A 15,233-nucleotide genomic window follows, 5' to 3' on the forward strand; every position below is an offset into this window, starting at 1 on the left:
ATATGTTTTCTTTAGAACAGACACGTAGAATAAAATGTTTGATGTTCTGATGAATTGATCACATAAAATATAAATTCCAAATTAACAAAAACTAACTGAAATTACCTCTGCCAGTTGTTAGATTTCGAGATTTTATATACTTTATTCTTTATTTTGTTTGTTAATAATTTCTAATTAATGTGTGTTGCTAATTTCTATCTAAAGTAATCGCAAAACAATTTCCGATGTACGTGAGCAACTTTCAGTGACAAGCGCTGGCGACAGCGTTGCCAGATTATGATGGATTTATGAGATGAATCTTACTGTAAAATTAGGAAACGATATATTTATTACATCATTTTTTAAAAGTTTTATTTTTAATTTAATATTTAAAATTTTAGTAATTTATTTATTAACAGTAGTCACTAACACTCACAGTAGCAATATCAGGAAAGCTATAAACTCTTTAAAAGCCAAAAACTCGAAAATTTAGTTTTTAAAGAACTGTACAAATTTCGAAAAAAACTATGTAAATTGGTACAAAACCAGAATTACTCCCAAAGATTCAATAACAAGAAGATATTATACAAAATAATGACTGAGATAATTGTCAAACAATAAACGACAACGCTGCTGATAGCGGCGCAAATTTTTGCAGGTTTAATCTAAATAAAATATCTGTTACAATCATTTGATCTATGAAGTAAAATGAAGAGGTGTTCGGTATCTTAAATTATATAACAAATTTAAAAAATTTTGTCCAAAATTTCATTTAGTCAGGTTTATAGGCTTTAGTGTAAATTTCGATACGATTGATAAGGTGCATCGGAAAATGTTTTGCGATTCCCGTATGATTCTATCTAAATGTATAGAAATTTTTCATAATTTGGCTTGATATGAAACACATTTATTAGTTTTATTTTATACATACATAAACTGCAAAACCGTCTAAGATAATGGCTTTTGTCAAAGCCTGGAGACTGTATGATGAAATATAATTCAATAGGGTGGGGGGGACACAATAAACTTTTTTTTTTAAACTTTTATTAAACTCGAAACTCGAAAACTTATAACTAACGATTATTACATAAGAAAAATACAAATAGTTAATATAATTGATTTAAGTGTGTTACACATAATAAGACATAAGAACAAGAAAAACAATTAATGCAAGAATTGATAAATTTTTAAACATAGTTAATACTTTTTTAATTCTAATGTAAATATTCAATATAGATTGCAATACATATAGGAAATATAGGAAAAGTGTAACTATTATATTTTACATTTTTGCTTTGTATATTATTACATTTTTGGCTTTCTTTTTAATCACTTTACATAATCCTAAGATATTAATAACAACTTTAATAACAAATCAATCTAAAACAAAAATTCTTTAACTATTCTTACACCTGCATAATAATAAGTCAAGTTTATACTAAAAAAATAATATAATAAACCTAAATATAGGAAAAACTTCGAATGTTTCTTTGAATGTGAAAATTTTTATAACAACTTATTTCTGGTAATTTTCGGACACCGATGTGTCAAAAATGCTGTGATAGATACTTTTACTTTTTTTTTCATAGCACCTAGCAAATTCAATTGCTGTGTAGATATTTTTCATAATTTGGCTTGACATGAAACCCATTTATTAGTTTTATTTTATACATACATAAACTGCAAAACCGTCTAAGATAATGGCTTTTGTCAAAGCCTGGAGACTGTATGATGAAATATAATTCAATAGGAGGGGGGGGACACAATAGATCTATAAAGCCGCTAAAAGTCATTACGCAGTTGTTAATTAAAAGTCTTTTTTATACGGCACTGCATTCTGAACTAAACCAACAAAAATGCAATGCTATATTTCAATAAATAAACGTCTTTCTTCGGCCATTTCTCTGAGCTCGTTACCTTCGGCAAAAATATCCGAACATAATTTATTAAACTAATTCGAAAATTGCGTGACCGCTTTTTCCTCAACAAAGAAATTTTCCCGGAAAAAGGATATTTAACAACAACAGGTGTATTAACTGACAGAGGTCGCTGGTGTAATAATTTTTATTGGACGACCGATGTTTTTCTGTCTGTATATCACAGGGTCAAGTTCAATAATTAGCAGTGGTGGCACGTGGTATAACACGTTGAGGGTGCGCATGAAACCTTAGTAATCCAGTAAAATTGTATCGCCGTATAGAGAGTGAAAATAAAAAAAATTACGGGCAAGCTGATTTTTTCAGAGTTTGTCAGCAACTGTCTTCTGAGTGTAAAATTAACAAAATCGGAAATTTTTCCCTTGCGGTTTTTGAGCAATAGGGGTGTTTTTTTTTTAAATTGTACTACAACAAAATAATTAGACGCAAATTGTACATAAGAACATTCTCTATAAGTTCGCCTAATGATTTTTTTTATATAGTTATTAACGTAATAAGGCCGATAAACAACAAATAACGGCCGGGCTGAAGTTTGTGATCCGAGGCGATAGCCGAGGATCATAAGCAGCCAAGGCCGTTATTTGTTATCGGCCGTGTTGCGTTCTAGATTTTTCGTCATACTGCAGATTTTTTAGAGCAATAAACACTACTATTTAATAACAAATTTTATTGAACAATAACACAAGTAAGGATAAAAAATACATAATGTCTTATACTAAAATTCATTTTTCATGATAATGAACATGGAAATTAAAAGTGCACTTGTTGTTCTTAGAAATCTGTAATCCTTCCCAGGGATTTACAGATTTTATAGAAGAAGATGATGCTACTGAAGAATGGCAAATATTTGTATCCACTAAAGACACATTATTTTTGGAGCTATCATGAAAAAGTTGATTTGTTATTTTCATTCTCTTTGGAAACTGATTTTTCTATGTAAGTTTCTGCCACTGTTGAAGACTCCCATCCTCCTAGCTCCTTTAGCGATAGTAAATCACCACCATTTTCGGCGAGCATGGTTGCTGATGATCTACGAAATGAATGCCCTGTATAACGTTCTGGATTCTCCAAGTTCAAAAATTTTGTAATTTTCTGCGGTACGCTCCCGATGGTATGTATACCGACGATTTGCTTAACACACTTGCCTTTCTTGTAACCAATGAAAAATTTTGGATTGTCAAAGTTACGAGGACGCAGGTTGATGTATTTTTGTATAAACCATAGGCATCAAACGGAAGGCCCGTTTTGGAATAAGAAATTTCCTATCTTTCTTATTTTTAGTATTTCTTAATGAGACAAGAATATTTTTCTCCGAATCTTCGAAATCATCAACTGTGAGTGACCAAAGCTCGCTGCGCCTACAAGCTCCAAGAATACCAAGCACCAATACAATTTTTTCGAGTAACCAGGTGTAATCATCGGCATCCAGTAGAAAATTATTTATGTCATTCTCCGACAGAACTTTGGCTTTTTTGGTGAATAACCTTCGTTTTTGCGCCTCAGAAACATGAACAGTTTACCAAATCTATGAACAAATATAATTTAGATGAGTATGATTAAATATCGAAGAATATAATGGCTTTTTACCTTGATATGTCGATGTTTTCATATACTCTCAACGCAAGCTTCAGCATGGATATCTTTGTCCACAGTGATGTAGGAGAATACATTTCAGACATTCTTTTAGCATAAGCCAGCAATACCGCTTCATTTACGCTGTTTATACTTCTATCCTGCCGCCACTTCAAAAATTGTCATATTCCTGCTGATATCTCTCTCTGGTTATAGTCGGAAGTAAATTTTGAGTAGCCGCAGCCGCTTCCTCCTGTATTTCCAACGGAATTTCTCGCGACATCTCGCTATGGTCTATTTTCCCAATTTTTGAAAAGTCCAACTGACAATAAATAGTCATTGTTGCAGGTGACAGACGTTACGATTACCTTAGAAACTTAACGGCCGCCGGCCGTTATGATAACGTCCGGCGGACGTTATATGCATCTTTTCCATTCTGATTTTGCTTATGTTATAATAATATAACAATATAGTATGACGAAAAGTTTATTATTTCCGGACTTAGCGGCCGTTTCATGAGCCCTTTGGGGTGGTTTTTAAAAAGTATGTTTTGCAGCAAATTCACCCATGTGAAAGTTGTTCATAATAAATGGTCAAGCAACTTTTCCTCATGATTTTTTTTTGTAGCTTGATTATATTTGGAGATAGCGTCCAGTTCATGAACAAATTAGGGTAGTTTTCAACGTTACTCTTTTTTCAGCAAACTCACCCTAGGAAACTCGTTCAAAATAACAATTCTCCTACAATTTGCGTGAATGATGACAGAGATTCTGACGACGACGACTTCACTTCATACGAAGCAACAAAAGAAACCAACAATAAATCTGAGGAGCCAACGCCAGGTCCATCACACAAAAGAAGAGGATACAAATAAATAAAATCATTATATTCATTCACTTGATGAATTCCATGTTTCGTTTTGGGGAAATAAATACATATTATAGGGAAGTTTGCATGTAATTTTAATATGAACACCTTTAAGTTGGTAAATTTGTAGAACTAAACAAAAATTATGAAACTACCCCAATTTGTTCATGAACTGGACGCTATATCCAAAAATAATAAAGCTACAAAGAAAATCATGAGGAAAAGTTGCTTGTTTATTTATTATGAACAACTTTCATACGGGTCAATTTGCCATAAAACAAACTTTTTCAAAACCACCCCAAAGGGCTCATGAAACGGCCGCTAAGTCCGGAAATAATAAACTTATAAAAAAAATTCATTAGGCGAACTTATAGAGCATGTTCTTATGTACACAATATGCGTCTAATTATTTTGTTGTAGTACAGTTTTAAAAAAAACACCTCTATTGCTCAAAAACCGCAAGGGGAAAATTTCCGATTTTGTTTATTTTACACTCAGAAGACATTCGCTGACAAATTCTGAAAAAATCAGCATTTATTAGATTATAGGAAAAAATTATCACGCGATCACGCCTAAAAGGACTATTTTTTTGGTATATCAAATCGGCAATCTCGAGTTGTAAAGTTAATAATTTTAATGAACTATAAAGATATCTTGTTTTATTAAAAAATAAAGTGTATTTTATTTAAATACAGGGTGTTTTTCAAAACTAACTAACTCACCCCATAACTTTTTGATTTTTTCACATAAGAAATCGATATTCGGTGTGTTAGTATATGACATAAATCAGGATTGATTATACAAGTAAATTGTATAAAAATAAGGAAAAAAGTTTGTATAAATGTATGTTCTAAAATGCTTAGTTTCGGAGATACAGGGTGTAGAAGTTTCATTTTTATTTCGATTTTTTTCTAATAATTTCTGAAGTAACGTCAATATTTGGATGAAAATTGGTGTCTGGGAGTTTTTTGACATTGGAAATTAGATTTTGATGTCAATATGACTCCTATTTGTAAGAAGCGCCAGAGTTTTAACTGTTTTGAAGAGTAATAACTTTTTGTCCGTATTTGTATGAAACCTACTGAGTGAAAAATACACATTTTCGTGATTTTTTACGTAAAAAACGTCCATTGGTAAAAATTGCTACGAGCAACCGTTCTCAAGATATTTAGAATGGAAATAGTCAATACATTATGTCATTACTGACTAAAAACAAACATGTTGTAACATGTAATAAACTTTTTATTTCTTTAAATTAATTATAAATTTTTCTTCGAAAAATGATGATAAAATAGTTTCTGTTGAACTTTTGGCACAAAAACATTTCAAATTTATGGTTTCAGTCTAATAACTATTTAGTCAACATGTTTAATTTATGCCACTGATGACAGGTATTGGTAATTTAGATTCCAAATATCTCAAAAACCCTTAGTCTGCGATTATAGTGGAGCGGCGATTATAGAGCAGTGGCGCATGCAGAGATTGAGTCTGGGAGGGGTAGTAGCAATATTTAAGTAAACGTAATAGATTTAAATTAAATTTTCGCTTAAAGGTATTATGACTATATGGATAAAAATATATAGTTGGGGAGCACAACGTATAAAAATAGCTTCCCGTGGAAAACTTCATGAAGGGAAGGTGCCAGTGAAGTTGTTTTATCAGAAAAATGATGTATTCCATTAATTTTTATGGTGACACCGTCGTCAGAGATGTTGCGTTTGTTTGGAGTGCGTTGAACAAAATGGCCGCCATAGCAATATAGACAATGTGCGCTATCGTCGCCGCTATTTATACGATTTCAATTTTTTTAGCTAGTTAGAAAGGTAATGTAAAGAGGAAAACAATTAATTCTTGAAAGTATTGCAAAAAATACTATTTTTGTTGCTGCTTGGATTTAAAGTGAAAAAATTGAAAAATATTGTGTTGTATTATTTTTACCAAAATAAAATATGGTCTACATTATATGAGTTCATGTATTTAAAAACATTTAAGTGATACATTTGTACATATATATTAATAAAATTACAAATCGGCAGCATCGCTATCAACTTTATCACTACCTTCGTCGGCAAAATCAGGCGAATGCAAATTATCACAAGTTGATTGGTCCGCATTACAACTACACATTTCTGTGCAAGGCATATTGTTTGCTAAACATTTACATACTGGTGAACATCGATTTTTAAGACACGAACATCTAATCAGTTGAAGAAGAGACTCTGGGGCACATGGTTCTTCACACATAACGGGAGTAAGCACTCCCTCTTCCAAATACCAGCCGTGTCCAACTGGATTAGGGATGACTGAATTTGGTTCATCATCTGTTGACCACACAAATGCTTGAAGGTTAGCTCTCTTAATTGCGGGTACAAGGGAACCTCTTGTGGGGGTAACTTATCTCCAAGGGCTTGTTTGGCAGTAAACATTGACCATCGTAATTCTGCAAGTGATTTTGTTAGAGTGCTTGCTTTATAAACTCGACAAATAAATATTTCTGGCTGATGCAAAACATCATCAGGTACTAAATCACTGGTACCAAGTTTTTGCAAGGCAGTAACTTTTTCTTCACTCGCTGAAACAAATGCCTTCCGGTATGACAACTTTCCTTTTCCAAACAAACTTCCGGTGGTGTCACAACCAGATATTGCACGGAACCCGGGCAGTGCTGAAGATTTTAGTAGTCCGACTGAAATATATATGTTTTTAACTGATATTGCCTTGCCTGACGATGCGATGGTACAAAAAAGGTGTTTTCGAGAAGCATTGCATAGCGCCTTACTAGCAAAACTAAAATATCTGTATCATTAGCAAATACCAGTAGTGTATCTGCTCCTTTAACTTTCGCATTAATAGCATAAAGTGTAATTTTTGTGTCGGCTTCTTCTTGAGTACTCTTTAAACAATTCAAAGAGCAGTGCGTCGCAGAAACTTCTGTGCGCCATGAAACAACATATTTTTTGCTGATATCTTGGCATGACTTAGAATTGTATGTGTAAGATAGGTGGTTAATTCATCCTTGGTACGAGTATGTGACAACAACACGAGACCTTTTTTTACGTAAAAAACGTCGTAAATGTATATTTCTTTACTCACTGGTTTTATACAGGTACGGACGAAAAGTTATTACTCTTCAAATCAGTTAAAACATATGTAGGTGGCGCTCTCCACAAGTCGGAGTCATATTTACATTAAAATCAAATTAATCATGTCAAAAAACTCCCAGACAACAATTTTCGTCCAAATATTGACGTTACTTCAGAAATTACTTGGAAAATATCGAAATAAAAATAAAACTTCTACACCCTGTATCTCCGAAACTAAGCGTTTTAGGACATACATTTTTATGAACTTTTTTTCTTATTTTTATTTGCAGAATATGCTGGCAAGTTTTTCCGCAGCCGGTTTCGACGCCGTTTTTTATTCGATTGTATACTGTATTATTTATAAATGTGTAGGTTCCCCTCGAGAAAGGGCTATTCTATAGGCAGCAAAATCCCGTAACACACCAGTCTATTGTCTCAATGCAGCACTGCAGTCTTAAAGTTTATTCTGTCTATTTTGCTGCCGCTTTATACTGGCTAGCTATTAAACATTTATGGATTCACTCTCTGCTTTATCTTTCGTCTTATACGAGCCGGCATAATAACTTTCAGTGGCAAAAAATAGAAATAATTTTCTGAAATCTCTCTGGTTTTTATTGTTTTGGCAGGTACAAAATTTTAGTAAATTTCTCACAACTCTCCGCAGAAAATTTTAACATTTATATTGAAATAATATAATAGAAATAAAGAGAGAACAGTAAACACCTTGCCAAACGTATGAAATAACCCGAGAAACTGTGCACATCGCTAAGAGACGTGGAAGGGGATATAGGAGATTTCTCGCAGTCGACCGATCGACCCAATCAGTAGATCAGTACCTCTGTCAGTACTTAAAGTTCTAGCACAGTTAGCCTGGGCCAAGATGTCAAGAAACAAAATATATAAACTTTGAGTACTTTATTTTTTAAATGCCTATACCACTGGCTTCAAAAAATATAAAAATTAAAATCGCCGACGTACAATTGGGGTCTCTACACAAATTTAAAAAAAAACTTTTTCAACCAAAGTAAAAAGCGCGTAAAAAGTTTTGTTAATAATAAATAACGACCATCATCAGCAAAAGTTATGCTTACTGTTGCCCCCCTCCCTGTTTCTAAATCCAGGAGGTTGGGTCTCTGTACAAATTTAAATAAAAATAGACTTTAATCTAATGGAAAAGGCAAAAACATATTTTTTTCTAATATTTTAGTGATAAAATTTTACTTTATGTATTAGTAAACAAGTAAAACTACAAACTAGCAATTAAACACGAACTGAATTTAGACTAAAAAGGAAGAAAACAATTAGGTACTAGCTATAAGTAAATAAATAAATTTTAAACATGGTTACTGTAGTAGGAAGCAATACTCCTAAGGAGATTTTTTGATAGTTTTTTTTTATCTCGGATTTAAATTAAAGTTTTTTGAGAACAACTTAAAAGAATGATGCACCTGCTCTGAGGCTTGCTCAGAGTAAAAGCCCAATGCTTTCTGTGAAATACTAACAAAATCCACTATATGGTGAACAACAGCGTGAGTAAAACTGATTTCCGTATCTCTTATTTTGTCGGAAAATTTAAGTATATAGGCTTCGTAATTGGTATCAATATATTTTCCAAAACAGCTGGCTACCACATCATTGAAGGCACAAAATACCTCTATGTATTTGTTGTCTAAAAAAAATAAGCAAAGGGCTTAGTGTCCAAATAACAATAAGAAAATAAACTTTTGTTACAAATTAAGTTAATTACAGTCATACCAGGATCTAGTGCTTTAAGGACGTCAACTTTTTTAAACAAGTTTCTGGCATTATTTCCATTAAATCTACTGTAATGGTCTAATTGTATCCCAGAACTTCTTAGCCAGCTTTCAGCAATTTTTATAAATGTTTTTAATTTTTGCTCAGACCTAGGTCTACCAACAACAGATTTTGTTATTGGATACACTGGTGATCGCGTATTGTTTACTTTAGTTCTGGGATTAGGCCTAAACCTGGCAACTTCACATATTTTATAGCTACATAAATTCTCCTTTCTAATATCTAAAGTGGTTCTTAATAAGTTATGGCGTGTTATGTGTTAAAAGGTTGAGTTTTTAAATTATCGCAATTACTGACGTTTTCTCGTTTAGAAAAAAAAATGGACACCCTAACAACATCCTTATAATTCCATTTCAGATGCTCAGAAAAAAAAGTCTTTTAAAAATAAGCGGTTTGCGATCGTTATTTTACTTTACTTGATAGGGAAAGGCGTACCGGCAACGCCGCAACAGCACACTGTCGCATTTTTCTCGCTGTGACTTAATACGATCTCTATGCGATTTACTTCCACACATGTAAATACCGACAAAAGTATCAGTTGCCAGCACGGTATATTTGCTCATGTATTTAAATTAATAAAGTATAATAAACACACTGAAAAGTCTAGGGATATTACAATTTTATCCAGCCAGTGTCAGTAATTTTATTATTTGCATTTCTGATATAATAAAATTAAAATAAACAAATAGTTTACAGGACGTATTGGAAATAAAAATGCGAAATTTACCGAATTTTTCAAATTTACCTTGATTTTTATTGAACTCAAAAAAATACACACATTTTTTTAATTCTAAACTGTGAATTAAAAAAAAAGATAAAACCATTTTTACTTAATAAAGGGTATGGCCTCCTCTACTGTTCATTAAGCCCTACATCGTCTCCTCCATGCTCCTGATCTTCTTGAGGTAGAGCCTGCCACGCTGCATTCACGGCCCGAACCAGATCCCTACGAGTTTCACGAGGCATACCCATTCTCAAAATTCTTCTTTGGACCGCGTCCCATACGTGCTCGATGGGGTTGAGGTCAGGAGATTGCGCCGGCCAGGGTAAGATGTTTAATTGATGAGCATTGATAGACTCACTTACCACTCTGGCTGTATGAGGCCGTGCATTGTCATGCATGAGAATGAAGTTTCTTCCAAAATCATTGGCATATGATAACACGACAGGCTCAAGAATTAAATCACGATATGTGATTCCTGTTAGAAACCTTTCAAGAAAAACGAGATCGGTTTTTCGGCCTAACTGGATTCCTCCCCAGACCATAACTGTTCCACCACATGATCCAATCGAATAAGATTTCCCGGTTCTCTCCATACCCTAAGCCTTCTCGAATCCGGATGAATTCCAAAGCGTGACTCATCCGTGAAGAGAACATTGGCCCATTGTTCATTACCACTGAACATGATCTTGAGCACACAAATATCGTACCTCTCGATTTCTTCTGGTTAAGGGCTGAGCTCTCCAGGGGCGTCTGCTTCTTAAGTTGACCTCTCTGAATCTATTGCGAACAGTATCAGGACTAACGGTTACATTATGTGTTTCCTGGAGAATTAAACTAAGCTCTGGAGCTGTAAGAGTCGGTCGGCGTCGAGTATTTAATTGTAAAAAATGATCTTGCTGAGGGGTAGTAATGCGATGTCGCCTTGTGTGCCTTTCAGCAACATCAACACTTTCACGGTAGCGTGCACTTAATCGCGATATTACACTTTGCGTTGTATTTAATGCTCTAGCTACGTCGATTTGGCGCATTCCAGCTTCAAGCATAACCATGGCCCTTAGCATTTCGTCTCTGTTAAGATGTCTACGCTCCATAATATCCTTTAATACTAAACAGAGTTATTTGAATGAATTCTGGCCAGTTATCATAAAAACATAGCCAGTACAGGTTAAATTCAAACAATTGATGCTAGGCGCTTTTTATACATTTGACAAAAAATTCACAAACACTTCTGCAAATATAACAAATTTAGAAATAACTAGTGTGACTACTTCGTTTCAATCGAAGTAGAAAGAATCGGCCTACAAATATGTGGTTGTTTATTCAAAACATTTATTTTTAACTTTAATAAAATGATTTTTCCGGTGTGTGTATTTTATTTTCGACAAATAATACTTAGAAAGACTATCAAATCCTCTTACCTCTCTTTCCGCAACTCGTTGTTCCGTTTTCTAAAATTCGACACCAACATTTGCATTTCCTCGGCGTGCTGTTCGTACATCTGGCCCAGCTGCTGCGTGAAATCGGATACTGGAACAATGGAGAATTTTAAATCAGACAGACAATAGACTGAAGTTTTCGAGGTGTTTTTTTCGTTGATTTTTTTCGATTGCCCACACTTCTCAGTTTGGAGTTCTTCGACGGAAAACTTACCAAATTAAAAGTTCGCTTCTTAGTTTTCGCGGATCATCAAGTTTAAATCAATGAAGTTTCAGGTATAAAAAGTATTATACTTTTATAATTGAAAAAGATTTCGGTTATAAAAATCAACCTGGGTTTTTTTAAAAATTTTAAAAAATCGTAACTCCAAAATTATAGTAGCTAGCGAAACGCGGTTTTTTTCAAATGAAAGGTATATATGTCTAGATTTGTTATGAAGTATTTTTAAATTGTTGAATGGCTATTTCTTTGTGTAAATCGACTAAATATTAAAACATACCTGAAAAACACCTACACACAATACCTCCATAAATAAATTAATTGTCATTGTCAGTGGTTTGTCAGTTAAATTATATATCAAGTTTTTAGATAATTTAGGGATCAGTTCATACAGCCAGCTTTAGATACATAAATATTAGAACAAAGGTTCGTTTAAACGACATTAGTGAATTAGCTACACAAAGCGATTTTAGGAAATTCATCCTCTTAGAGAGTAAAATTATGTCGGAACAATTTGTTGTATGAAAATTCCTTACTATGTGGTCTAGAAGAATAAAATCCTACAAAAAGAATTAGAAGAGATTTTTGAAATTCATCAACCAAATGGGTAAAGTTAGTAAAAATTTATATAAAACTTGGATTACCTTGGTGACATCTGGATTATACACATAAAAATTGGCACAAAGGATCATTTAAAAGATATGAGTTAATTATTAGGATAAAGCGATTTCATGAAATTTATAATCTTAGGGAGTAGAATAGGGAATGAAAGTTTGCTGTACGAAAATGCATTACTATAACATCTAGCAGTATAAAATTTTATACAAGGGTTTATTAAGTGACACATCAATAATATAAACTTCTATATTTCTTCTACAATTATCCTTCAAGGAATAAAAAATAACTATAAATGGAGTATTAGTGTTCTTAATAAACCAAAAAAAGAGATGAAAAATAAAAAAAAAATATCAAGGGAGTATATTAAGTAAAGCGACAATTGAAAATTTCAAATATTCATTTGAAAACTTCATATTTCAAAACTATTTATTTTAGTAATACAGTTTATATGGGACCATAGAGGGGTTCCTATCTATAGAGGGTAAATAATCATTTCACTATTTATTATTTTGGAGAGATTTTTTTTTCAGATTTTGCAATATTTCTTTGAAATTGACTTTGGTTCGATTTCGAAAATAATCTCTATATAAATAAGAAATAAAAACCGCCCTGGAAGATCGCCATCCCCTCTATCCAACCATACATAATTAGTTTCAGTCAATGGAAGTAGTTAGAAAAATTGAAAAAAGTGTTAAAAAAGCAAGATTTCAAAACATTTTGTGGCCAAAATTGAACTTCTTTTGAAATACTTTGATTTCGATAACTTCTAGAATTATTAAGATTTTTTATTTCAGACGGCTCTAATCAAAAGTTTTATTTTTGGTATACAAAGTGTGTCATGTCATATACAGGCGATGAAAAATAAAAAACGGTTTTTAAATTTTCGAATTTTCTTAAGTAGATAATAATATTTAAAGAGAATAAAAATGCTCTTTGAAATTGGAATATTGACGGCTTTTTATAAATTTTAAGTAAAAATATGTAATAAGTTAAAAATAACAATATCGATTTTTGTCGAGCGAGTCTTAAATAAGTGCAATTATTCTTAGCGGTAGTAGGTATATTTGACCTCAGAAACACGATTATGAGTTTTTTCGCGAATTTTTTGAAATTTGGAATTTTTGAAAAACCTTTTGGATTTTTTTAGTTTTTAGTTAAAAACCATAATTTCTTTGATAATATGGCAACATAATAGGTAGTAGATTAAATTTACAAGACAGAAAAACCCGAAAAGCTGCAGTGGTTCTTAAAATTTAAGCAAAAAATATTTTTTTGGAAATTTTAAAGTAAATAACTCGGTTATTTTGGAGTTATTTGGAAAACGGTAAAGAGAAAATATGGTTTTTTATCGAGATCTACCAGCCCTGAAAATATTTGCACTTATTCAAGACTTGCCCTGTATAATACCCAGAAAATCGACAATTGATAACTTTCATATGAAATACGAGTAGCTCTAAAACTCTTAAAAACATAGTTTCAACAGGGCATTTGTAAGGCTCACTAGCTCTATATACAAAGTAAATCAATTAAATCAATGCATGAATTATTCGAGGTGTAACGCGAACGTAGTCGCGGGAAAAACCTAGTTTATAATAACATCAAAATCAGTCAAAGTCGCAGTTTTCGAGATATTAACATATTTTAGTATGGGCGGCTATACGTGCCTCCCGTATTGTTTCTTTTAAGAATAAATTAACCCTTAAGTACTAACATATTGAAATAGTCGCGCCTATACTAACAGACCGTCTGAGAGACGCATTAAAAAAATACATATTTTGTTTGGGTCTAACAGATTCTTTGTAAGTGGAGTGAATCATTAGCATTAAAACTACAGGAAAAAAAGTATCTAATGCTTATATTATGCAAACATGTTTTATATTTTTGAAACAAAAGTACTAGTTTTGGATTTTTGACATATCTATGTTTCTCATCGAGATAGAATAAAAAGCGAAAGGAAAATTAAAAACTATATTTATTATTATATCTAGCATATAAAAACCTATCTATTAAGCACAAAAAAGCAAAAGAAAATATAAAGAATAAAAAAATGACAATGCCTAAAGATGGGCTTGTTCCCTACACACCTTTTTGAGCATTCCAAACAATTGTTCTCTTTATTTTCTTCGATATTAGTCTACTGATCGTTTAAATCCATATTTTCATCATCTATACCAAACATACACAGCTACATACCATTAGATATTAGTTAAAAACCGTTTTTTACCTTCTAATTCGAATTCAGAATTATGATCGCTGTCTATAGAAAAATTTTCGGTACATTCGGATTCTATGTAACTATTTTGCTATTATCGCTGCCAATCTCTTCAAACTACTTTAGAAGAGTATCCTTGTAATTTTGCTTGCCATATTTCACATGTTTTGAGCTATTAGGTGCTTGATTCATTCCACAAATTAGAAAAAAAAAACTTACGTTAACACTAACACTTCGTCTGTCAGACGGCATCGACAGTTTAAACTAAAATATTTTGAAAACTACACACTTTCGCAAATTGTCCTGCCAGCTTTTAACCTGTTTTGATGCTTATTGAAATTACATAGTTGGATGATAATTAGAAACGGAGAGGAGTGGAGATGTCATATATCCAGCTAGTCCGTTGCATCTGTAAGACGGGGTGTTAGTACTTAAGGGTTAAACATAATAAATAGGCTGTACTTAAACTGCCGTTAAACGGTAGCTTACTAAAATGCCGTTAATAGGTATGACGTCGTTGATGTGACGCACTTGACGGCTTTATGAAATATAGGAATTTTATAAGGACTAACCAACGTTATCCACCCCACCAAATAACCAACTTAACCAACGCAACTAACCTCGACACTGATAAAAAATATAAAAAACAAATATAAATTAGTAAAAATCAACCAACCCCACCAAATAACCCACTAACCAATGAATAACACCCTCCAAATAACCACGCTAACCAACCCGCCAAATAACTAAACCACTCCAACTAAAAAGAG

The 15,233-nt window shown here is 32.6% G+C and overlaps 1 protein-coding gene across 7 annotated transcripts in view; it reads right to left on the reverse strand.

Annotated features, from left to right (window-relative positions):
• The window catches only part of LOC115890735, a 354,534-nt gene that overhangs the window by 171,850 nt on the left and 167,451 nt on the right, over positions 1-15,233 (reverse strand). For all 7 annotated transcript variants that reach the window (XM_030911047.1, XM_030911049.1, XM_030911051.1 and 4 more), the window contains exon 3: positions 11,396-11,504. In XM_030911047.1, the coding sequence (XP_030766907.1) occupies positions 11,396-11,504 (109 nt within the window). The remainder of the gene's footprint in view (positions 1-11,395; positions 11,505-15,233) is intronic.

The sequence above is a fragment of the Sitophilus oryzae genome, unplaced genomic scaffold (assembly GCF_002938485.1).
Source record: "Sitophilus oryzae breed Bouriz unplaced genomic scaffold, Soryzae_2.0 scaffold_910_pilon_pilon, whole genome shotgun sequence".
In the NCBI taxonomy this organism is placed as follows: Eukaryota; Metazoa; Arthropoda; class Insecta; order Coleoptera; family Curculionidae; genus Sitophilus; species Sitophilus oryzae.